Source organism: Heptranchias perlo, chromosome 23 (genome assembly GCF_035084215.1).
Source record: "Heptranchias perlo isolate sHepPer1 chromosome 23, sHepPer1.hap1, whole genome shotgun sequence".
NCBI lineage: Eukaryota > Metazoa > Chordata > Chondrichthyes > Hexanchiformes > Hexanchidae > Heptranchias > Heptranchias perlo.
Genome location: NC_090347.1, coordinates 25,479,811 through 25,504,066, shown reverse-complemented (window position 1 = coordinate 25,504,066; position 24,256 = coordinate 25,479,811). Strand labels below are relative to the sequence as shown.

General features: G+C 41.6%; 1 protein-coding gene across 4 annotated transcripts in view; it reads left to right on the top strand.

The window, feature by feature from the left end:
- The window catches only part of LOC137341190 (septin-9-like), a 233,772-nt gene that overhangs the window by 35,253 nt on the left and 174,263 nt on the right, over positions 1-24,256 (top strand). The window contains exon 1 of one of the 4 annotated variants that reach the window (XM_068004216.1): positions 2,609-2,747. The exons of 2 other annotated variants lie outside the window; for them this stretch is intronic. In XM_068004216.1, the coding sequence (XP_067860317.1) occupies positions 2,708-2,747 (40 nt within the window). In that variant the 5' untranslated portion in view covers positions 2,609-2,707. Of the gene's footprint in view, positions 1-2,608; positions 2,748-15,641; positions 15,728-24,256 lie in introns of those variants that run through there. One more of the 4 variants, XM_068004215.1, reaches the window with a different exon arrangement.

Here is a 24,256-nt window from a genome sequence, read left to right as displayed (position 1 = left end):
GAGTCTAAGTCATTCAGAAGTCACTTGAACTTGGATTTGTGTGCAAATTGTGTCCTTCATTCATCACCCAAGCCTTTGTCTTGCTAGTAGCATTCCCACCTCCCCTGAGTCAGAACGTGCAGGGTTCAAACCCCATTGCACAAGGTTCTGGCGAGTGAAGACCTGAGCTTCGGCTCCGAATTCTGGGTTTGACATCCAGCAGTGTGGGTGGCCCTCCCTTCATTGAATGGGTTGTAGGAGCCTCTAAAATCTTCCTGCCGTATAAGACTAACCACCCTATCGGCAGCTTTCAAGACGGTTACGGCCATAGAAGGAGCATTGACATTACAGCCTGCAAGTCTTTCCATTACTTCACACTGTTCTTTCCAAGGGAAGAGTGTGAAGAAACGAAAATAACAACATTCATGACCCAATATTTGGGTATAATGTGTCTGAAAAATTAGTTTTTAGTGAAACCTTTTATTTCTATCAATTAATGTTCCCGAGTCTAACATCCAAATTTCTGTCTTATTTTTCATTGACATTTTCCTAAATGTTGGGTCATTCTATTCTATGCACGATTCTGTAGACTAGAGAGTGGAGAGATTGCCTTCTCCCAGGCTTCGGCAGATGCGGTTTTGTCACTAATAACCTTCTATGTCGAGATGGCCTGGTTTGAATTTTCCCTCTATGGAAAAGCATTCCAGCTTCCACTCAATGCCTCTGTTTAGCAGCACCACTGATACTGCACGCAGAAGGTGTTAGAGCTACAAGCTTACATGCTACTATTCCATGGTATCATAATATGAGATCCCGATCATGTTCTCACTGTATTCCTTTTTAATAATAAAAAAAAGCAACCAATGTTGAATAGCTAATGTTATTTGGAATTGTTAGTGCCAGTTTAGATGCTGAGAGAATATTTCCCCTGGCTAGAGAGTCGAGAACTAGAGGACATAGTCTCAGGATAAAGGGTCGGCCATTAAAGACTGAGATGAGGAGGAATTTCTTTACGGGGTTGTAAATCTTTGGAATTTTCTACCCCAGAGAGCTGTGGATGCTTAGTCATTGAGTATATTCAAGGCTGAGATCGATAGATTTTTGGACTCTAAGGGAATCGAGGGATATGGGGATCGGGCAGGAAAGTGGAGTTGAGGTTGAAGATCAGCCATGATCTGATTGAATGGTGGAGCAGGCTCAAGGGGCCGAATGGCCTACTCCTGTTCCTATTTCTTATGTTATGTAATAGTGGGGGAGAGGGAGACTGTTTCTATTCCTTTCTTTTCCCACTATAAAACTATGAGCTCAAAACATGTGAAATTTCCCTAAATGTTTGAAAACACTATTATAACTTATCAGGAATAATTGTGGGCCTGCAACACACTCCAGCGTAGGGTGTTTTTTTTTTTAGCGAAAAACTTCGCTTCAGCATCATTCAAAATATCTGAGTATATTACTGCCATATAATCCTTCTGCAGGACTGATGCATGCCTGTAAAACAAAGTGCATTATTTCTCAGTTTAAAACCTATTCTTCCTGTCAACCCCCCCAACCTCGAACAACCCCCATGACCTTAGGCTTCTGACAATAGGCTGTAGAACGCCCCTACGTCCTGTCACAAGACAAGGAGTTGGACAGAAAAACTTGGCAATTGTAATGGTGAAACTTGAAGGATGCCAATTCTAACTATGATACTATGAGGTAGTTCTGAAAATGTTTGTTTTTTTAAAGTTGTTTCCATTATAATAAAAATGTGTGGGATGTGTGTTGAAGGCTATAATGGAATTGTAGTGTTTACAAGACTGTATTAAATAGCTTCACCTTTATTCTTGCATTTGCTTATGCTATCTCTCCTCGCGTACCTTGTCACATTTTATCAGCATCCTTTTTTTTCTATGATACACAGCTGTATTGTAAAAAAAAATACCATTATTATTTCCCAGTAAATTCCCTCTTGTCATGCGATCCTATTATCAGGTGCTTTTATCATTTGCCATTCTGTCACGTGGTGTGTATAGAGACCATTCTAACAAATCTGAAGGCTTCAAACTGCTGCAGTGGCAGTCAGAAGACTGCAAGGCATTGGATTAAAAATGCAAGTGCTGAGAAATGGTACATTTTATTTTACGTAAAATAAAACTTGTGCAACTGTTCCAGGCTGTAATATAGCCTCACTTCTTGAAGTATTTATTAATTGCTTTGAGTAACCCTCTTTTGTGGTTTAAGACTTCATCGGAATTCCTTCCAGTGAGTTGGAGCCCAGTAACCTACTCCCACTCTTTTTTATTCTCTATATATTTGGCATTTTGCTCGGAGACCAGTTCATGGAAATACATAAACTAAATCTTTCCTCTGAGATAAATGTTGCAATAGTATTACAATTTTTAACTCCAGTCCCCTTCTGCAATTGAATTTGGTCACTTCAAATATTTTATTTTTAAAATTGATTATTAGTAGAATTACACTGTGGAGCTGTATATTTCGGATGTACAGTTGCCTCCTTCTGGTAGGTTATTTTAAGCTTATGAATGTAGTCACGTGCTCAGTTTTTAAGCCACAAGCTGACAATGCTGCTTCAGTGTGTGGTACAAACATATGATCAGCACATGGTAATGTGATAATTTGGTGCATTCATGATTGCACAGATTGAAGAAATTATATCGGACAGACACTTGTAGAAAGCCAACTCTTGATACGATAAAAAATATTGGTGTGGATACTACTGTAAATGCTGTTTGTTGTACTAATGGACAGATTCAGAATTTCAGGTAGGTTACAAAACTTTTTATTTTAGAATCCCTTTTATGTGCTTACTGCTAACTGTGGTGACTGTTCCATTTGAAGATTGTATTTTGCTGGCCAAGATTCCTTTTCCTGAGCAGACAGTGTCTGTCTTTCATTTAGGCTTCCTACTAGAATTATTGAGACTAAGAGTCTGCATTAAATAGTATGCAGTTTGTCGGAATAAAGAAGCTTTTTCATAAATGTCTTGTGCTTCGTATCAGCAAATTTTTTTAATAACTTTTTTAACGTGTCAACAACAAGAAGTTAAATCTCAAAGTGAATCTCAATGTCTAAACTGTAACGATGTATACTAGAGGTAGGGAGGAGTGTGTTGCTCGAAATTCTGCCACAGACTGCAGTTTGTAAACTTCTAAAAGTTACTGGAGAAAAAGATTGGGCATGAAATGTGTCTTTTTCCTGTATTGTCTGACTGATCGGTTTACAGAAGTTAGTTATATAGTTAGCACTGTGATTGGAATGGTGGTCCAAATAAGGAAGGGACTGAGGCTAAATGCTGACAGCCAGGCAGTGGCTGCAGCAGCCTGTGTGATAGTTTTTAAATATTCATCGTGTGCCTTTCCATAAAAGTATTCTCATTTTTTGCACTTTTTTCCTTTCTTCACTTCACATTCTCTCTTTTTTGGAATATGACCTTTTTTATGATTTTAATAACAGGAAACAAATGCTGCAGACGGAGCATTTAAAATCTAATTTCTGCGTTTAACAGTGGGAGGAGACTGTTATTTGTCATAGTAACATTTAGTTTAACCTTAATTGAAGTTAAAGTTGTTTAACACACACAAATACTTGGCCGTGTAATAAATCTGCTGCTTAAATGCGGTTGAAAATGATGTTTGATCTCACTTTACCATGAAATTTGATAACCACTTTGGAATGAATCTCAGTACTTTTTTAACATTTAGATTGAGATGAGTCGATGCCAGGGATTATGCTATAAGATCATAACATGGAGTTCCAATAACACCAGAAGCCGCAAGAGGAAATTTTGATTCATTTCTGTATTGATTAAAAGGCCGAGATTGCCTTGTAGCCAACATTATGCTTTTGGCCATTATAGTTTCCTATATCCTTTAGCTACTTCTTTCTGCCTACTGCCATTAATTTTTCTTCCCCCACCAACCAACCACTCCCTCTGCCCCACTACTACCATTATGAACGTCCAATTTGTTACTCTTTCCATGTCATATGATGAGGTGGTTTCGATAAAAATAAATGATGATGTGGTCTTGTGACAGGAAGGAACAGTTGTCCTGGAAATGACTACACCAATGATATTCACAATATAACTACAATATATTGTGACTGTTAATATCATTCAATAAACAAGAAGTGATTCCTCTCAGCTGTTAGTCCCTCAATGTAGATGTTGTCATGCTTCAAACCCGTTGATTGTCCTGGTCGTTAATAATAGCCAACACAAACAGAAAAAGTGGAGAAAATAAAACTGCCCTAATACTTCACAATAGATAACGAAAATAGGAGTGGTTTCCAGCCATTAATTTCATCTAAAGATTCCAATAACACAAAGTGCACCAGCTTCTCCCATTAATGTTACCTAAACCCTTGAGTGAGATTGCCTGGTGTGCGCTCCTAGGTATCCATTATTCCCTTGTATATTTTTAGTTAAGGTCACATGTCACCTTCTCGATACAAGGAGAGCTATTTTCAATTTTAAAACCTGTTATTCATTATGCTTTAATTGAATTAGGAAATATTGACATCTCAAAAGTAGAAAAATATCAAGTACCAGTGCAAATGTTAATAAGAGGAAATGTAATAGTTAATTGGTACTTGACTTCAGTTGTTAACAATTAACATCAAAATTGTCAGGTTCAAGAACTGCTTGCCAAGTGGAAATGATTGAAGGAACTCAAATGTTACTCCATTTGTGCTGTTTCAGTCGCTACCAATTGTATGCATGTATCTTGATACTGCACTGACAGGGCATGCAGACAATACTGGTAAAGCCTCGTCGTCTATATACTGCTAATCTAATAAAGGCATAGAATGTTACCACGGCAACAACACTGTACTGCTGAACAAGTAAATACTGAGTGATGGTTAAATCTTTCCCTTGTGTTGGTTCTTCTGTACATTGATGGATGATAATTTGCTGCTTTATAATAATTCCACTTCAGTATTTATTCTAAGAGGCTTTCAGTAAATTAAAACTGCTGCATGGTTTAAGCAGATACAAATGAATATAGTTCCTAACAAGTTGTATAAACGTGTGGATGGTATTGTCACACATTAATGATTCAATGACATAGGTTGGCAACTGTAATCTCTTGCACAATAAATTACTTTATATCTAGTAAAATAATGCAATTGCTTATCAGAAGCAAACTTGAGGACTACCTGTATGAAAATAATCCAACAAGTAACACTTAACATTGTTTTACAAGGGAAGATCCTGTCTGATTAATATTTTTGAGGGACTGAGTTGACAGTAAAACTATAAGGTGCTACACTTAAATTTCCAAGAAGTCTTTGATTTAAAAAAAAGTTCTCCATGAAAGGCTGCTGTTGAAATTGAAAGCAGTGGGAATTCAAGATAAATAATTGTGCGTAAAGCGAGAAATGTCAGTTGGGCCAAGATTTAGTGGGATGCCCCAGGGATCAGTGATGGACCCTTCCCAGCAATGAGGTGGGATGTGGGAGATAACCTAGAGATGGAGGGAACATAAAATAGGACATGTTTGCGTTCATTATAAAGCGTTACATTTTTAAAAAATGCATTTGGGGGTTAAAATTCTTAAACCCATGGCACAAGATCTCTACTTGTTAAGTGTCTACTTGTTTGTATCTCGACAAGGTACAGTGGATAATATAAATATATTAGCTGGAAACAAATTCTGTTTCAACTGGATCTTTTTGGGTAAATAAGTCACCCTGATATTATAGTGTCACGTTGTAAATGAAGCCTTGCTGGGGTGTCACTATACTTATCGGAGGCCTACAAATTATTGTAGTTTGGTCGTGAACATGTACCATCCTGTGTGAGTGTCTCTGTCTCTGTCGATTCTAAGGAAGGGGTTGGCTGTAAGAAATTGTTTTCCAGTGGTACAGTGCTTTACTGTGTCCCAGCCTTGCAGATCACTGTTTGAATTTCAGTCTCTGTTGCTGCAGGCTTCTTATAGACATGGAGTTGCTAATCTTTCTCAAGTTATCAGAGCAGCATGGGGACAATCCGAAGAAGGTCCACCCACAAACCGATACTGAACCTCTCCAAGCTGGAAACAGTATTGATATGAATGGTGCCTGTGGAATCAGGCCGGAATCTATAACCTTGCTGGTCAGAGCACCTTGCTGAAGTATAGGAGGTGCAGTTCAGGGTATAATAAAGAGAATACAAATTCAACAAATAAATTTTAGTAAAGATTTTGGCTCTTTCATTTTATTTTTACAATATTTAAAAAGTTAATATCATCTGACTTAAAATGTCAAATGTTTACAATTTTATCATTTTAACAACGATCTTTGTACACTCAAAAGTCTTTTTTCGATATTTCCTCCATGATTCCAGTTTGTGTGGCCATTATGACCTGGAAACTGCTTTACTCGAGCAGAATGTACAGTGTCAGAGATCATTGCAGTGTGACCCACAGGCTGTTACAAAGAGCACTTTATAATTTTCTTTTCTATAAAGCTGTAATGATCAGCCTAGCAACCAAGGCAGGCAGGGAATTCTATTCTACAGGTTTGGATGTACTTTCTTTATGCTGACATTGACTCTTACCCTTTTTAACCGCTTAATGACCGTACTCCACTGGTGTTCATACTAAAATGATTGTGTCTGCTGAAAATGTCTGCATTAGTAAATGTTTCATTAGATAATGACTCTTCTGTTTGGAGATTTCTCTGTGCTGAGTTGGGTCTGTTTTATTGGAGACTCAGACTTCTTACATGTGATTTTGCACGCTCTCCCTCTCGTTGACAATCTTCCTGTCAATCAAGCTGTTCATTTGTTTTGATAGGTGACTTTTCTCTGATTCTTTTCCAGTGTACCATCCTAGGCCCAGATTGTAGGCATCGAATCAGTTAAGTCGGTCGCCATTTAGTGTTGAGTAAATTTGAGACTCTTCATAAAAATATCAATCTGAAAACTGTGCTTCAGCCACAAAAAAAGAGATGGTACAGGATTCCCAGACAGCAGCAGTGGGACCGTTCAAACTTCCATATAGTTCATTATTTTGGATTAATATCTATAATACCCAGTGTACAAGTATCCAATTATGTTTTATTTAAACAATCACTTTTTTCTGGTTTTCTGAGTGTACTATTTCATGGTGCACTTAATTGCCGAGCATGACGAGTTGATTCATGTTAATTTCTTTTTTCTGTACTGTGCAGTTAGATTTGAAGTAAGTTCTACATGTGAAACTTTTAAAGATTACCTTCCAGAAATGCTAAACCTTGCAGCAAATGGACCCAGACACTCACGTCACACACCTTTTTGGATTCTTTCTTGCAGGAAACAGAAATTGTGTTTCTCTGATGTGATATGTCGATAACTTGTTTCATGGGTGAAACATGCTTCTTGGTAAGCTCTGCGTGGGGGTTCCACCCAGGTCAACACAAGTTTGCAGGTGAAATACCAATAAAAGCTTATTCTACTGAACCAACACCACCTTGTCATTGCTAAATTACTGCAACGTGTCTGGGCAGAAATCTTAATGGGAACAATATACATTTTGAATTCTTTTTTAAATGTTGAACTATACAGCTGGAGGGCATGACTGAGAAATATAGTCACAGGGTACAGGAGTAATATTTATTGCGTGTTAGCCATGGCTTAGTGGTAGCACTTTCACCTCTGAATCAGAAGGTTGTAGGTTCAAATCCCATTGAAGGGACTTGAGTATAAACTCTAGGCTGACAATCCAGTACAGTACTGAAAGAGTGGTGCACCCTCTGAGTTGCTGTCTTTTGGACAAGACGTTAAATTGAGGTCCTGTATGCACCCTGAGGTGAACGTAAAAGATCCCATTGCACTAATTCGGAGCAGAGCAGAGTCGTTCTCCCCAGTGTCCTGGCCAATATTTATCCCTCAACTAATATCTCTAAAACAGATGATCTGCTCATGTGTCTCATTGCTGTTTGTGGGAGCTTGCTGTGTGCAAATTGGCTGCCGCGTTTTCTACATTACAACAGTGACTACACTTTAAAGTACTTCATTGGCTGTAAAGCACTTTGGGCCTTCTTGAAAGGCGTTATATAAATGCTGATCTTTTTATCACTCGTTTCTTTTTTTAATAGTGCAATTTACTGCATATTTTGTGCTGAGTAATTTTAGTTTTACACCAATACAAAATGTGCAATTTACCTTGTAGATATATCACTCTGAATACAGGTTTTGGCTTCAGGCTCGAGACCCTTGTCACCGCTGCTTGTGTATTACCCAAGCTGCAATATAACTACAACTAATGCAAAGCAAACTCTATACACAAAATAATTTCCATATGATGCTCCATTTACATTTTTAATGCTCATAGAGAGCTGCTCCACTGGCTTTCTATTGACTAAGATTTCACCAGCTGTTTTGATGTCTGTTAGCTGAGTTCTGTAACATGTACGTGTGAACATAAGAACATAAGAACATAAGAAATTGGAGCAGGAGTAGGACAATCGGCCCCTCGAGCCTGCTCCGCCATTCAATAAGATCATGGCTGATCTGATCCCAACCACAAATCTAAAGAACACAAGAAGTCGGAGCAGGACCCGGCCACATAGCCCCTGGGCCCTCTCCGCCACCCACAGGGCATTGACCGATCCGAACTCAGCTTCATGTCCAATTTCCTGCCCGCTCCCCATAACCCCTAATTTCCTTTACTTCTAGGAAACTGTCTATTTCTGTTTTAAATTTATCTAATGATGTAGCTTCCACAGCTTCCTGGGGCAGCAAATTCCACAGACCGACCACCCTCTGAGTGAAGAAGTTTCTCCTCATCTCAGTTTTGAAAGAGCAGCCCCTTATTCTAAGATTATGCCCCCTAGTTCTAGTTTCACCCATCTTTGGGAACATCCTTACTGCATCCACCCGATCAAGACCCTTCACAATCTTATATGTTTCAATAAGATCGCCTCTCATTCTTTTGAACTCCAATGAGTAGAGTCCCAATCTACTCAACCTCTCCTCATATGTCCGCCCCCTCATCCCCGGGATTAACCGAGTGAACCTTCTTTGTACTGCCTCGAGAGCAAGTATGTCTTTTCTTAAGTATGGAGACCAAAACTGTATGCAGTATTCCAGGTGCGGTCTCACCAATACCTTATATAACTGCAGCAATACCTCCTTGTTTTTATATTCTATCCCCCTAGCAATAAAAGCCAACATTCCGTTGGCTTTCTTGATCACCTGCTGCACCTGCATACCAACTTTTTGATTTTCTTGCACTAGGACCCCCAGATCCCTTTGTACTGCAGTACTTTCCAGTCTCTCGCCATTAAGAAAATAACTTGCTCTCTGATTTTTCCTGCCAAAGTGCATAACCTCACATTTTCCAATATTATATTGCATCTGCCAAATCTCCGCCCACTCACCCAGCCTGTCTATATCCCCTTGCAGGTTTTTTATGTCCTCCTCACTCTCTACTTTCCCTCCCATCTTTGTATCATCTGCAAATTTTGATATGTTGCACTCGGTCCCCTCCTCCAAATCGTTAATATAGATTGTAAAGAGTTGGGGACCCAGCACCGACCCCTGTGGAACACCACTGGTTACTGGTTGCCAGTCCGAAAATGAACCATTTATCCCAACTCTCTGCTTCCTGTTCGATAACCAATCCTCCACCCATGCCAGAATATTACCCCCAATCCCGTGATTTTTTATCTTAAGTAATAATCTTTTATGTGGCACCTTGTCGAATGCCTTCTGGAAGTCTAAATACACTACGTCCACTGGTTCCCCTTTATCCACCCTATACGTTATATCCTCGAAGAACTCAAGCAAATTTGTCAGACATGACTTCCCCTTCATAAAGCCATGCTGACTTTGTCCTATTAAATTATGCTTATCTAAATGTTCCGTTACTGTCTCCTTAATAATAGACTCCAAAATTTTACCCACCACAGATGTTAAGCTAACTGGCCTATAATTTCCAGCCTTCTGCCTACTACCCTTTTTAAATAACGGTGTTACATTAGCAGTTTTCCAATCTGCCGGGACCTCTCCTGAGTCCAGGGAATTTTGGAAAACTATCACCAAAGCATCCACAATCCCTACTGCCACTTCCCTCAAGACCCTAGGATGGAAGCCATCAGGTCCAGGGGATTTATCCGCCTTGAGTCCCATTATTTTACTGAGTACCATCTCCTGAGTGATTTTAATCGTATTTAGCTCCTCCCCCCCGAGAGTCCCCTGTTTGTCCAGTGTTGGGATATTCTTAGTGTCCTCTACTGTAAAGACTGCTCTGCTTTTCCCTAATTTGAGAGCTGTGTGGACCTGGCAATATTACTCTGCAAAGATGGCTTTTTTTTATTCGTTCACGGGATGTGGGCATCGCTGGCGAGGCCAGCATTTATTGCCCATCCCTAATTGCCCTTGAGAAGGTGGTGGTGAGCCGCCTTCTTGAACCGCTGCAGTCCGTGTGGTGAAGGTTCTCCCACAATGCTGTTAGGAAGGGAGTTCCAGGATTTTGACCCAGTGACAATGAAGGAACGGCGATATATTTCCAAGTTGGGATGGTGTGAGAATTGGAGGGGAACGTGCAGGTGGTGGTGTTCCCATGTGCCTGCTGCTCTTGTCCTTCTAGGTGGTAGAGGTCACGAATTTGGGAGGTGCTGTCGAAGAAGCCTTGGCGAGTTGCTGCAGTGCATCCTGTGGATGGTACACACTGCAGCTACAGTGCGCCAGTGGTGAAGGGAGTGAATGTTTAGGGTGGTGGATGGGGTGCCAATCAAGTGGGCTGCTTTGTCCTGGATGGTGTCAAGCTCCTTGAGTGTTGTTGGAGCTGCACTCATCCAGGCAAGTGGAGAGTATTCCATCACACTCCTGACTTGTGCCTTGTAGATGGTGGAAAGGCTTTGGGGAGTCAGGTGAGTCATTCGCTGCAGAATACCCAGCCTCTGACCTGCTCTTGTAGCCACAGTATTTATGTGGCTGGTCCATTTAAGTTTCGAGTCATTGGTGACCCCCAGGATGTTGATGGTGGGGGATTTGGCAATAGTAATGCCATTGAATGTCAAGGGGAGGTGGTTGGACTCTCTTGTTGGAGATGGTCATTGCCTGGCACTTGTCTGGCGTGAATGTTACTTGCCACTTATCGGCCCAAGCCTGGATATTGTCCAGGTTTTGCTGCATGCGGGCACGGACTGCTTCATTATCTAAGGGGCTGCGAATGGAACTGAAAGACTGTGCAATCATCAGTGAACATCCCCGTTTCTGACCTTAGGAGGGAAGGTCATTGATGAAGTAGCTGAAGATGTTTGGGCCTAGGACACTGCCCTGAGGAACACCTGCAGCAATGCCCTGGGGCTGAGATGATTGGCCTCCAACAACTACTACCATCTTCCTTTGTGCTAGGTATGACTCCAGCCACTGGAGAGTTTCCCCCCGATTCCCAATGACTTCAATTTCACTAGGGCTCCTTGGTGCCACACTCGGTCAAATGCTGCCTTGATGTCAAGAGCAGTCATTCTCTCCTCACCTCTGGAATTCAGCTCTTTTGTCCATGTTTGGACCAAGGATGTAATGAGGTCTGGAGCCGAGTGGTCCTGGGCATCGCTGAGCAGGTTATTGGTGAGTAAGTGCCGCTTGATAGCACTGTCGACGACACCTTCCATCACTTTGCTGATGATTGAGAGTAGACTGATGGGGCGGTAATTGGCCGGATTGGATTTGTTCTGCATTTTGTGGACAGGACATACCTGGGCAATTTTCCACATTGTCGGGTAGATGCCAGTGTTGTAGCTGTACTGGAACAGCTTGGCTAGGGGCGCGGCTAGTTCTGGAGCACACGTCTTCAGCACGACAGCCGAGATGTTGTCGGGGCCTGTAGCCTTTGCTGTATCCAGTGCACTCAGCCGTTTCTTGTTATCACGTGGAGTGAATCGAATTGGCTGAAGACTGGCTTCTATGATGGTGGGGATATCGGGAGGAGGCTGAGATGGATCATCCACTCGGCACTTCTCGCTGAAGATGGCTGCAAACACTTCAGCCTTGTCTTTTGCACTCGCGTGCTGGTCTCCGCCATCATTGGGGATGGGGATGTTTACAGAGCCTCCTCCTCCCATTAGTTGTTTAATTGTTCACCACCATTCACGACTGGATGTGGCAGGACTGCAGAGCTTTGATCTGATCCGTTGGTTGTGAAATCGCTTAGCTCTGTCTATAGCATGTTGCTTCCGCTGTTTTTCATGCATGTAGTCCTGAGTTGTAGCTTCACCAGGTTGACACCTCATTTTTAGGTACGCCTGGTGCTGCTCCTGGCATGCTCTTCTACACTCCTCACTGAACCAGGGTTAATCCCCTGGCTTGTTGGTAATAGTGAGGAATATGCTGGGCCATGAGGTTACAGATTGTGCTGAAATACAATTCTGCTGCTGCTGATGGCCCACAGTGCCTCATGGATTCCCAGTTTTGAGCTGCCAGATCTGTTCTGAATCTATCCAATTTAGCACGGTGATAGTGCAACACAACACGTTTGATGGTGTCCTCAGTGCGAAGACGGGACTTTGTCTCCACGAGGACTGTGCGCTGGTCACTCCTACCAATACTGTCATGGACAGATGCATTTGCGACAGGTAGATTGGTGAGGACGAGGTCAAGTAAGTTTTTTCCCTCGTGTTGGTTCGCTCACCACCTGCCACAGGCCCAGTCTGGCAGCTGTGTCCTTCAGGGCTCGGCCAGCTCGGTCAGTAGTGGTGCTACCGAGTCACTCTTGGTGATGGACATTGAAGTCCCCCACCCGGAGTATATTCTGTGCCCTTGCTACCCTCAGTGCTTCCTCCAAGTGGTGCTCAACATGGAGGAGTACTGATTCATCAGCTGAGAGAGGGTGGTAGGTGGTAATCAGCAGAAGGTTTCCTTGCACATGTTTATCCTGATGCCATGAGATTTCATGGGGTCTGGAGTCAATGTTGAGGACTCCTTGGGCCACTCCCTCCTGACTGTATATCACTGTACTGCCACCTCTGGTGGGTCTGTCCTGCCGGTGGGACAGGACATACCCAGGGATGGTGATGGAAGAGTCTGGGACATTGGCTGAAAGGTATGATTCTGAGAGTATGGCTATGTCAGGCTGTTGCTTGACTAGTCTGTGGGACACCTCTCCCAATTTTGGCACAAGTCCCCAGATGGTAGTGAGGAGGACTTTGCAGGGTCGACTGGGCTTGGTTTGCCTCTGTCGTGTCCAGTGTCTAGTGGTCCGATGCCAGGTGGTCCGTCCGGTTTTATTCTTCTTACGACTTTTTTTAGCGAGATTGTACAATTGAGTGGCTTGCTCGGCCATTTCAGAAGGCAGTTAAGAATGAACCACATTGCTGTGGGTCTGGAGTCACATATAGGCCAGACCGGGTAAGGACGGCAGGTTTCCTTCGCTAAAGGACATTAGTGAACCAGATGGGTTTTTACGACAATCCGGTAGTTTCATGGCTAGTATTTTAATTCCAGATTTTATTTAATTAATTAAATTTAAATTCCCCAGCTGCCGAGGCGGGATTTGAGCTCATGACTCCAGTTTACTTTACTCTCTTGCTTTACTGTCTAGTAGTACATGAATCACAAATCATGAAGTTCTGGTATTTCATAAGTTTTCTTACATATGTAAAGATCCTCCGAATTAAATGGATCCCATGCTGTGAAATGAGTCTTTTGATAGCATCAGTCTGACTTGTTGTTTCTTGAATGTGTTGAATGGTGTTACTGGAACAGAAGTGATCTCAAATAAAAAGGGAAAAACTGGAACTGGAGTGAAAACAGTAAATGTTGGAAATGTACAGCAGGTCAGTCAGCATCTGTAAAGAGAAAAGATATAATATTTTGGGTGTGTACTTTTTCGTCAGAACTGATGACTGCTACAGTGATTATTTAAAATTACCGTGCATGAAAATTACAGCACAGAAACAAGCAGTTTAGGTGTTTATCCTCGTTTGAGTAGTAGTCCTAATCCCATCTACCCATGTCCTTCTCGTGTACCTTTTTATCCTCTTCCTTCAACCACCTACCTTTTTTATCTATTCTTAAATGTTGACATGGGGATAGATTTTCAATCTGTTGCCTGAGCATATAGTTGGTCCATATCAGTACAGGTTCTAATGAACATGCCTTTTCAGGAACACAATAAATTTGAAGTTGTTAAAGTTTAAAGTTTCACTCACTCTCACTGAACCTTTTGGATGTCAATATTGAAATGTGCAACAAATAGAATATGGAAATCTTCAATCATCATTTAGTTTCCATTTCCATCATTGGAATTTCTTTGCAGTTGTCCATTTACTGGACTGCCAGTTCTTAAGTCAGCTCAGCATATGAACAAAACTTTGCTGAATTTATTAAATGTATTTATAATGGACTAGTAGGATGTTGCAAAATAGATAATGATGCATCATAAATCTGGTTACTTTAAATTAATCTCAACATAATTGGTGGTCAGTGGATGCAAGTGTTAGAATTCCCTGATATTGCTGGTGGAATTTGAAACGACACACATTACTTCCTAAACACCATGTTAAACATTGTATAAGCAAATCTTCAATTATTAACGAGCATTAATATTGTTTGCAACATTTGCCTAAGTGGCAGGCATTAGAAAATAATCTGTTTTCATGTTTCTCAAAAATAAGTGAATGATGCCTGATTGGTTGGGTAACACTGAGATGTGTAGGTTCAAAACTGAGCTGATAAATTGTAAGTGTCATACGAATTAAGAGCAGGGGTAGGCCATTTGGCCCCTCGAGCCTGCTCTGCCATTTGATAAGATCATGGCTGATCTGATTGTGACCTCAACCCTACTTTCCCGTCTACCTACTATAACCTTTGACTCCCTTGTTAATCAGGAATCTATCTAACTCAGCCTTAAAAATATTCAATGACCCTGCCTCCACCGCTCTCTGGGGAAGGGAGTTCCACAGACTCACGACCCTCAGAAAAATTTTCTTCTCATCTCTGTCTTAAATGGGAGACCCCTTATTTTTAAACTGTGTCCCCTAGTTCTAGTCTCCCGCAAGGGAAAACATCCCCTCAGCATCGACCCCTTCAAGTCCCCTCAGGATCTTACATGTTCCTCATTCTTCTAAACTCCAGCGTATACAGGCCCAACTTATCCAACCTTTTCCTTATAAGATAACACCCTCATCCCAGGAATCAGTCAAGTGAACCTTCCTTTTTTCTCTAATGGTTGAGTGTTGCAAGTGAGGTTACTTGAAACAATCTCAATCTAATTCTTTACAAATGTGAATCAATGATACAAAGCTGACCTGTAATTCAGTAACAATTAGTAGTAAATTTGTGATCTTGCTCAAGGTCCACAAGCAAAGCTGATGTGGTAAATGGAAAAAAATGTTGCTCTGGTTTATAAGTCACATTCTTAAGCAGGATAAAGGGAATGTTTTATCTTTTTTAATACAAAGCCTACAAAACGTATTAAAAAGACCAGCTGGTCCATCAATGTCAATTGCATTGAGCTATGCTGCAACTTGGCAACATGACCCCAATGCTCCACCCAACAACAGCTATGAAGTCTCCTGGCAAAAAATAAAATAACAAAACCCTAGGCCAATTCTGGGAAAAAATAATTTTGCGAAATTCCTCTCCGACCCCCTGAAGGTGATCAAAAACTGGTTCCAGGAGATAACAACGGCCATGTGGTGCATTTCCCAACCTCCCACCTACCTTTTTTTTGTATGCAGCGATACCAGCCTCCTCCAGGAACCTGTCCAGCTCCCTTCGGAATGTTTGCAGTGAATCTGCACCCACTGCACGAGCCGACAACTTATTGCCAAGGTCAGTGATGCCCTGGGAAAAGAAAAACCACCTGACATCTAGCCTAGTTCTGTGCTTGTGTAACTTGTATGTGTCCCCTCATTTTCCCTAACGTATAATCCAAATAATCTGTCCACATGTAAATGATCTGGGCCCTTTGTCAATTTAAATACTTCAATTAAGTCTCTCCAAGTCTACTTTACTTTGAGAGTAAGACGACCCTGTTCCCTAAGCCTATTGTGAAAACTAAGGGTTTTTAAAACTAGGTATTAAACTAGTTGTCCACCTCTGAACCCTTCCCAAGGATTCTGTGGTCCCAATATTAGGAGGAAGGCAGGTTGCCAGTGGGGGGGGGGGGGGGGTCGACTGGGCGCATGGGTAACCCGCCCAGTAAAATCGGTGGGTTTGGCACGCAATCATAAATAAATTGAAGCCACTTACCTTGGCTTCCGGGTTTCGCGCTGGAAAGCTGCGCAGCGGGCGGACTGCACACACATCATCGGCTGTCAGCTGGAGGAGCCCGATTTTTAAGGGGAGTCCTCCACTGAGTAGTGTTGCAGAAAGGAGCCAAAATTACAGCATGGAGCAGCCCAGGGGGAAGGCTGCTCCCAGGTTTATTGATGCCTCACTCCAGGTCCTACTGGATGGGGTGCGGAGGAGGAGGACAGATCTTCTCCCCGGAGGACGGGATGAAGTGGCCTGCCTCTGCCACCATGAAGGCCTGGTTTGAGGTGGCAGAGGAGGTTACCAGCACCACCAACATATCACGCACCTGCATACAGTGCAGGAGGCGCTTCAATGACCTAAGTAGGTCAGCCGAAGTGAGTACACTTTCTCATTCCCCTACACCCCGTCTGCCACATCACCACCCCCAACCCACATCTCCTTCTGCACTGCCAACACTACTCTCCCATCACTCCTCACACCCACTCGAAGCTCATCCTCATCTGCACTTACTCACCTCGTCAGTCCTCATCCCACCATTACCACTCAACCCAATCCTCATACAATCTCATGGCTCTATCTCATACTCACCCTCTCGTGCAACTCTTTCACGGTCAGCCTCACCCCACCTGCCACTACCTGTGCTGCAGCCACAGGGCATGCATCACGTGTAGTTGGAAGCATAAGGCAAACGTGTCGTGAGCATGAAGGGGATGCAGAAGGGTGTTTGAGGGTTTGTCATGGTTTTTACTTGAGTTGATCAGAAATCAAACATATTACATATTATATTGTCACCACTACTGCTAGGTCTTGGCCATTCTTGACTGGCTGGTGCAATAATGCCCTTTCATGAGGTTCTTCATGAACACCCTTGATGCCACCCATTGGGTCACCCGACAGTGGGTGTATGTGTAGTTGCACAACTACTTTGTGCAGGTGCCTGTTGCTCAGCACTGTGTTGTGTAGCTCCACGTGGCAGAGGTGGACCGCATGCCTGGTGAGGCTGGTGATGTTGCTCGTCCTCCAATGGAGTGATGAATGCAGCAATAGACCCCCTTTCCATCCTGACGCTGAGAGTGTGAGGGGGTCTGCAAAGTAGGTAAATGCATTTGGACAGCAGAGTTTAGGGTATGATTTAATAATTTGGAGTGTGGCGACAACGGTGTGGCAGGCAAAACTTTGTCTGAGGTGACAGTGCCCTGCTGCAATGAATGAGGGTTTACCCCGCACCTGTTAAATGGACCTTTGCAGCTGCCGCTGGCTGCAACACGTCTGTTTAAACGGAGTGTTTCCCCCAGCATGGGAAACATGCTCTGGGTAGTCCAAAATCTGAATCCTCCTAAAATCTCCAACTAATGAGGTCTGTAAACGACCTCAAGTACCCAGATAATGATCTTAAGTGGGATCCCGCCGGCTTTGATTGCCAGTGGGAGTCCTGCATCCGGGGGCTGCGTGCGCACCGATTCACATCATTGGGGAACCCAGAAGTGGGCGGGTTGGAGCCGGGCTCCGGACCTGCTCCGGGAAGACCCAATTTTAGGAGCCCCCCCCCCCCCACCGCCACGAACGCACCCGCTCAGCCATCCGAAAATTGACCCCTGTATCTCCCAGCATGTCGGGATCAGAATTGGACATCGTATTCTAGAAGCGTTTTTCCAAATTCTTGGAGAAGGACATTATGGTGCTCTTTGTTTTATATTTGATCATCCTAGCTAAACATCCTAGTAATCTATTTGCTTTCGTTATAGCTTTACATAACTGATCATGGACCTTTTTAGAGACTCGTGCACTACAACACCCAGATCTCCTTCCCTCTCAACAGACTTTAAGCCAGAGCCCAGCAAGGCATGCCAATGCTCGGCATTAGCCCTACCCACGTGAATTACATTACATTCAATGTCACCTACCAGGTGACGGCCCATTCTCCCATCGCGTTTAGATCAAATTGTAACTTTTTTATTCTGAAGGATCCTGTCACCAGCGCAGATCTTTGTCATCCATGTACTTGCAGACATTATCTTATTTTTTGAAATGGGGCATTTCACTTGAAACTGAAGGGGGTGGCATGGAGGGAAACAGGGATCCAAACTGAGCTATCTGCTGTTTTCATTGTATCTCATGCAAGTAATGCAGTGATGATGATTTTATTTTTCCATGATTTATTCCATATATATTTGCAAACAGAAAAAAAGTTTCATCAGTGTTTTTTACTGTGGTGATGTACTTGTAAAAGATTATAAGTAACCCAAAACAAGATATTGCCTCTCGAGTCCAGTTCTTCTGATCACCCTTGATCATGTGTGGTATGAATGTGAATTGAAGAATGTAGGTGGTTGTATTTATTACAGGGTAATATAATTGAATGTGGACTTGTGTAGACACATTTTCAATGTGCCCTGAGGAAACATTGAGTTTTTTTGTCAAAGTGTAGTTGTTCCAACTATTCCTTTTCAAATCATAACTATTCTTGTAAAGTTTTGTCAATTCAGCATGCAAAGGGTTTAAAACAAGCAAAACATCTTTTATTGTTTAGTAAGGTTGGCCATGTACTTAAGAATAAGTTAAAAGGATTGCAAACATTTGACTGTAATTATCTTGTATTGATGTATTTTGGCAATTCAGTACCAAGTATTAATCAAATAAGGACTGTGGCTAGACAATGTCTGAGTCAAGGTTTGCAGCATTAATGTGCTTTACTAGAAGTGAAATGTTTTCATTTAAATGTGCTTTGTAACCAATAGTATTTGTTGGACTCAGATTTTCTGAACTTTTACCAGCAGACAATAGTTAATTTCAGAAGTGTGGTTTTGTAATTTCATTGTACTAATATCCTACACTCATGATGGTCAAAGGTAATAATTCATTGATGTGAAAAAGTACCTGTTAATTGTTAGCAGCCCATGTATTTCATGATTCATTCTAAGATTTGTGAGGTTCTATCCATCAGGAAGCATGTGCCCATACAATAAGCTGAGTGACATCAGGAAGATACACTCACCAACCTATGTACCGACAATACATTATATATTACAAAAATATATGTGGGAATCATAAATGTTCCTCTATTACGGTAATGCCAATGTGTTTGTATATAATAAAGAATTCAGAAGAGTCAGTGCTGCACATTTGTGTGACTATATGATGATTTACTGATTAAGTGACCAGCGCACATGGACTGGGTCACATTCAGTCTTATGATTATCTTATAATGACCACTTGGCATCCTGAATGTGGATAATTTATCACATGGTGAAACTTTCATCTCAGTGGCATCAAAGAGCAGTGCCAAGCAGAAGCAGATAATTCCCTGTAGAAAGTAGCAAGTCTGATGGAAAGACATCCCAATCTCCCCTTGTGCAACTCCCAGTAGCATTGGCAGCTAGCTGAGATCAAGTCGCCAGCTCAACTGCTCTCAGTTGGGCGATGGTGAATAGCATGGGGCTTACTAGCTGACCAGGGAAGAAAAAAATACATACCTCAACGAGTGTTAATGTAGGATGATGATAAATATAAGAACATAAGAAATAGGAGTAGGCCATAAGGCCCTTTGAGCCTGCTCCGCCATTCAATAAGATCATGGCTGATCTTCAACCTCAAGTCCACTTTCCCACCCTATCCCCATATCCCTTGATTCCCTTAGTGTCGAAAAATCTATCGATCTAAGCCTTGAATATACTCAGCATCCATAGGGGTAGAGAATTCCAAAGATTCACAACCCTCTGAAGAAATTTCTCCTCATCTCAGTCCTAAATGGCCGACCCTTAGTCCTAAATGGCCGACCCATTTCGGACTGAGAGTCGGCCATTTATAACTAAGGGTTGCATGGCCCATAAATAATTCTGCCATTTCAACTTTTGTTAAGAAAATTTTGAGCTTTACTAAAAAGCCTGTTTCTTTGCTTCAGAGTTTCCAATGTATATTCTACCAAAACTTGTCAGTATTGTATGTAGGAAGAGATCAAAATCAGGGTTGGTAATAAGAATAGTGAATAGTAGGGAGGGAGAAGATTATGTTGGAATCAGACATTGGAAAAAGGTATCTATTGAATGTAAGGTTCATTGCCCACTTTTTAATCATGAACCCAGGTTAATGATCCAAGTATCATTAATAATTGTCAGTATTATTTGTGGTTTATTTTGTTATCTTATTAAAAGATTTGAATAGCCAATCCACTATTTGATTTCATCTTTGCCTCGTTGGTCTATCTGCTAACAGTAAATGAGCTGTGTTCCTGGGTGGCACGGGAGTAAATGAGCTCCGACAGCTGTTCTCACAAGTTAAATTCCTGGAACTCACTATCGCTGTTAAAAGGTTGCTTTTTTAATGTACAGGAGTGAACGAATCCTAAAATTTTAATATGACCTCTGCCGATTCTAATAACTCTGCACATGCCTTCCCAGCCATTAGGTGATAGCCTGCACATCTATTTATTTTCACTGGTGTGTACTGTCAATCTATTGTACTGTGATTTTTATAACACTGAGCTTCCATTTTCTATTTCGATGAATAACACCACTACTATTTCGGTAATGCTATCCATTTCGAAGACACAGTAGTTATTTTTCCCATCTTAAGTGGTATACATTGTGCCGCAGTATTGGGCCTAGGTTTTAAACAGTATATTTTGTGCTGCATCAATGGATTTATATATTGTCACCAAGTTTTTAAATGTCCCATTTGAGGCTTTACAGGCCAACTTTAAAATAGAAATAGATTTTATTTTTGTTCTGAGAAGTGACACTTGTCACCCAAGCTATGCTGCCAGACTAACTGTTGGTAACAGGAAATGTAATTTTATAAGTTTTTTTAAACATTACTACTGACTCTAGACTCCTTTGAGTTTGTACCTATGCTGAATTAATAAAATAGGGCCCAGTATCTCTTGTGGCTACAGTTAACCTTACTGATTTAAACTTTGATTTTTCTCTCCACCCACTTCTACAATATAACCATTTTAAAATGTAATGAAGTCACAATGCTTCAAGAAGCATCGGAAGAGAAGTATGAACACTAGGCGCCTTGAACACTGAAGAGTTAAAGTAACGTGAAATGTCTGTGGTGGAGATTAAAATGATGTAATACTGTTGGCGGGAGAAAGACATTCCAAACCGGCAGTGCTCCAGTCACTAAGAGTTGATTCATTTTACAAAGACTAAAGTGACCCTTTATGTGGATGTAAAGGAATGTTTCTAGCTAGAAGTGACTAATATTTGGTCATTATTTGTCATTTTCATCAAGGATCTGGTGTCATTTGTAATTCTGTGTTGCCCCATTTCTATAGGTTTAAAAAGGACAGGTCTAGAACACTGCCTTTTATACATTCTCATCTACAGTAAAATATGTCTTTAAAAAAAAAGGAATTGAGTAACATATATTTTGGAGGTTTGTATGTAATCGTAATGCAATATTTAAACAGTTTGAACGGTCGAACTCTTGCACTGGTGTCAACAGTAGAAACTAAGAGCATATCCAGTTGCTTTAGAGCATTTAGACTGCTCGTGAAATCAGCCGTAAAGATTGTGGATAGGAAACTTACAAATTGTCCATGAGAGTTGGGCCACAAATAAGTATTAGAAATCACTCCTGAGAATTCTGAGTGCTAGTCCTGCCAAGTGAGTTTATTAGATACTTCAAATATAAATTTTAAGCATTCTGCAGTTTGGATGATGTAAAATAAACTTACGTAAAATGTCAATGGGGTAGTTCCCAGTCAGGTCACATGAGGGAGTCTCAGTGTGTGATGGCAGAAGAAGTGAAGGCCTTTTTCTGCCTCTGGTATGTTGCTATCTGGAACCAGAAGGCTGAGTTCATGTGTGGTGGAGCAAAATGCCAGTTGCAGTTCAACAACAGCTTGCATTTATGTAGCACCATTAACATAGAGAAATTCCCCATTCCAGAGGTGTAAGGAAAAATGGATGCCAAATCTAGGAGGGGAGACTAAAAGCTTGGTCAAGGCAGTGAGTTTTGAAGATGACCTTTAAAAAGGAGGAGAGTAGGTAAACATGCCAAGGGAAAGAATCCTAGAGAGTAGGACCACAGCAACTGAAAACGTGGTTGCCAATCGTATCATATGAATGGAGACGATGCTTTTTTGCTGGGGGTGGGGGGAGGGGATGTAGGGATGAAGGGGCTAACAAAGAAAGGGAGGGGCAAGGCAATGGCGCAATCCAAAGATAAGGTAAGAATCTTAAATGTGTGGTTGTGGGAGAGGATGAGTCTGTCGGTCAGCAAAGACAGGTGTGATGAGATAGCGTGACTTGGTGTGGCATAGGATATGGGGAACAAAGTTTTTGGATGAGCAAAAGCTTAGAAGGTGGAAAATGAGAGTCTGACCATGAAGGCATTGGAGTAATTTGAGTCTGGTGGTGACAAAAACATGTGGATGTAGACTGTCTTTGTGATGAAAAGGATACAGGGTTGAAAACTCGGGTTTGGATTTGAACATGCCGCTGAGAGTACAAACAGTCTGGTTCAGTCTGAGACCGTGGCCAGTGCAAGGGATGATGTCAATAACAAGGGTACAGAGTTTGTGGTGAGAACGAAAGATGAATGCTTGGTCTTCCCGTCAGTGTTTAGCTGTGTGGACAACGGCCTGGTTTGCTGCTAGCATTTGATCGACAAAGATGAGCTTGCCCATTCACAGTATCAGACTGTTGTTTCTCAATGATTCTAGGATTTTTTTTTCTCCATTGCCCTACTTGGATGTCCATCCCATGTGTTGGTCACGTTGTGTGAAGAGCTTCCTAGCATCAGTCCTAAACTAGCCTTTTAAGGTTTAAACTTGTTCTCTTGTCTTTTTTATTTTAGTTTAAAGTAGTGTTCTGGATCTATCTTTTCTGCACTGTTTACTACCTTGCATATACATCCTATTAGTCCAGCTCTGAGTCAGTACCATTCAAGGCTGAAAAGCCTGGTTTTCTCCAGTCTTTCCTCATAACTCTGTCCTGTCATGTAAGGGGGGGTCAGTCTTGTGGCTCTCTTCTGAAGTGCTTGAGAGCTCAAATGTCTCCTGTGTCTAAGCTTGTCCGTCACTGGTCTGTCAACTAAAACTTGCACCGACCAGTTATTACATAGCTGACAGTACAGCTATAATTTTTTTTAAACTTGCATTTATCTGGTGGTTATACGTCTGAGAAATAATTCAAAATGCTTCTTAGAAATTCTTTGTTAATTGTAGTCATTGCAAACATGAGAGCCCTATTTATTGCAAACAGCAAGATCCTACAAACAACAATGGAATGAATGATCAGTTGATCTAATTTTTTTTTGAGGAAATGAATGAGGGAAGAATCCTGGGCAAGAGATACATTTTTTTTAAAAGAAGTATTTTTGGTAAATTGATGTCTTAGTTAAATGTAAAACAAGGTTTTAGTAATGAAAAGAACAAAACTTGAATATTAAATTGTAAACTGACAGCAAAGCTGTTTCTCTGGAAGATGATGAAGCAATCAAATTCCTAATCTCTGGTTTTTATGATGTTTTTCTCCTTCATTCCCTGCTCTCTCTGCTATACGTCATAGCCTAACTGAAGAGGCAGGCAGCTAGCCTGCCCGTGACCTGTAGCCTATCGGGATGTGTGCAAGAACAATGATGCTCTTTCCGGTTCTTTTTTTTTGGAAGATGGCTGGTCTGCACTTGGATCCTCTCCAAAGTGGCACCTCTGAAACCAGGGATACCCATTGATCAAGATTTCCTGTATTCATTGTTTGTAGTGAAATTATATATAAATGTATGTTTGAAATTTCACTACAAACAGCTAATGGAGAAAATCTTTCCCCTTTTCCCCCCCATGTGAGGAAAACTGGGCACAGATCCTCCTTCTCGTGGTACAGTTTAATGCACTTGGATTGTAATGTGATTTTTCGATGTCCCATTTCTACCGTCGTCCTAGACAGTACTGATCCATTAGACTGTTCCAAATTGTTAGCATTAAAGCTCCACTTCCCAGTGGAATATCTGATGGTGTCTTTAATTCTTTTGAAGGCTGCAGCAGTAATTATTGCTGAAACCAGCAGGATTTGGCTCATGGAATGCACCTGTAACAGAAGTAACTTTCAGGATTCGTTATTGAAGTGCTGACACAGTCCCAAGACTGTTGTGGCATAC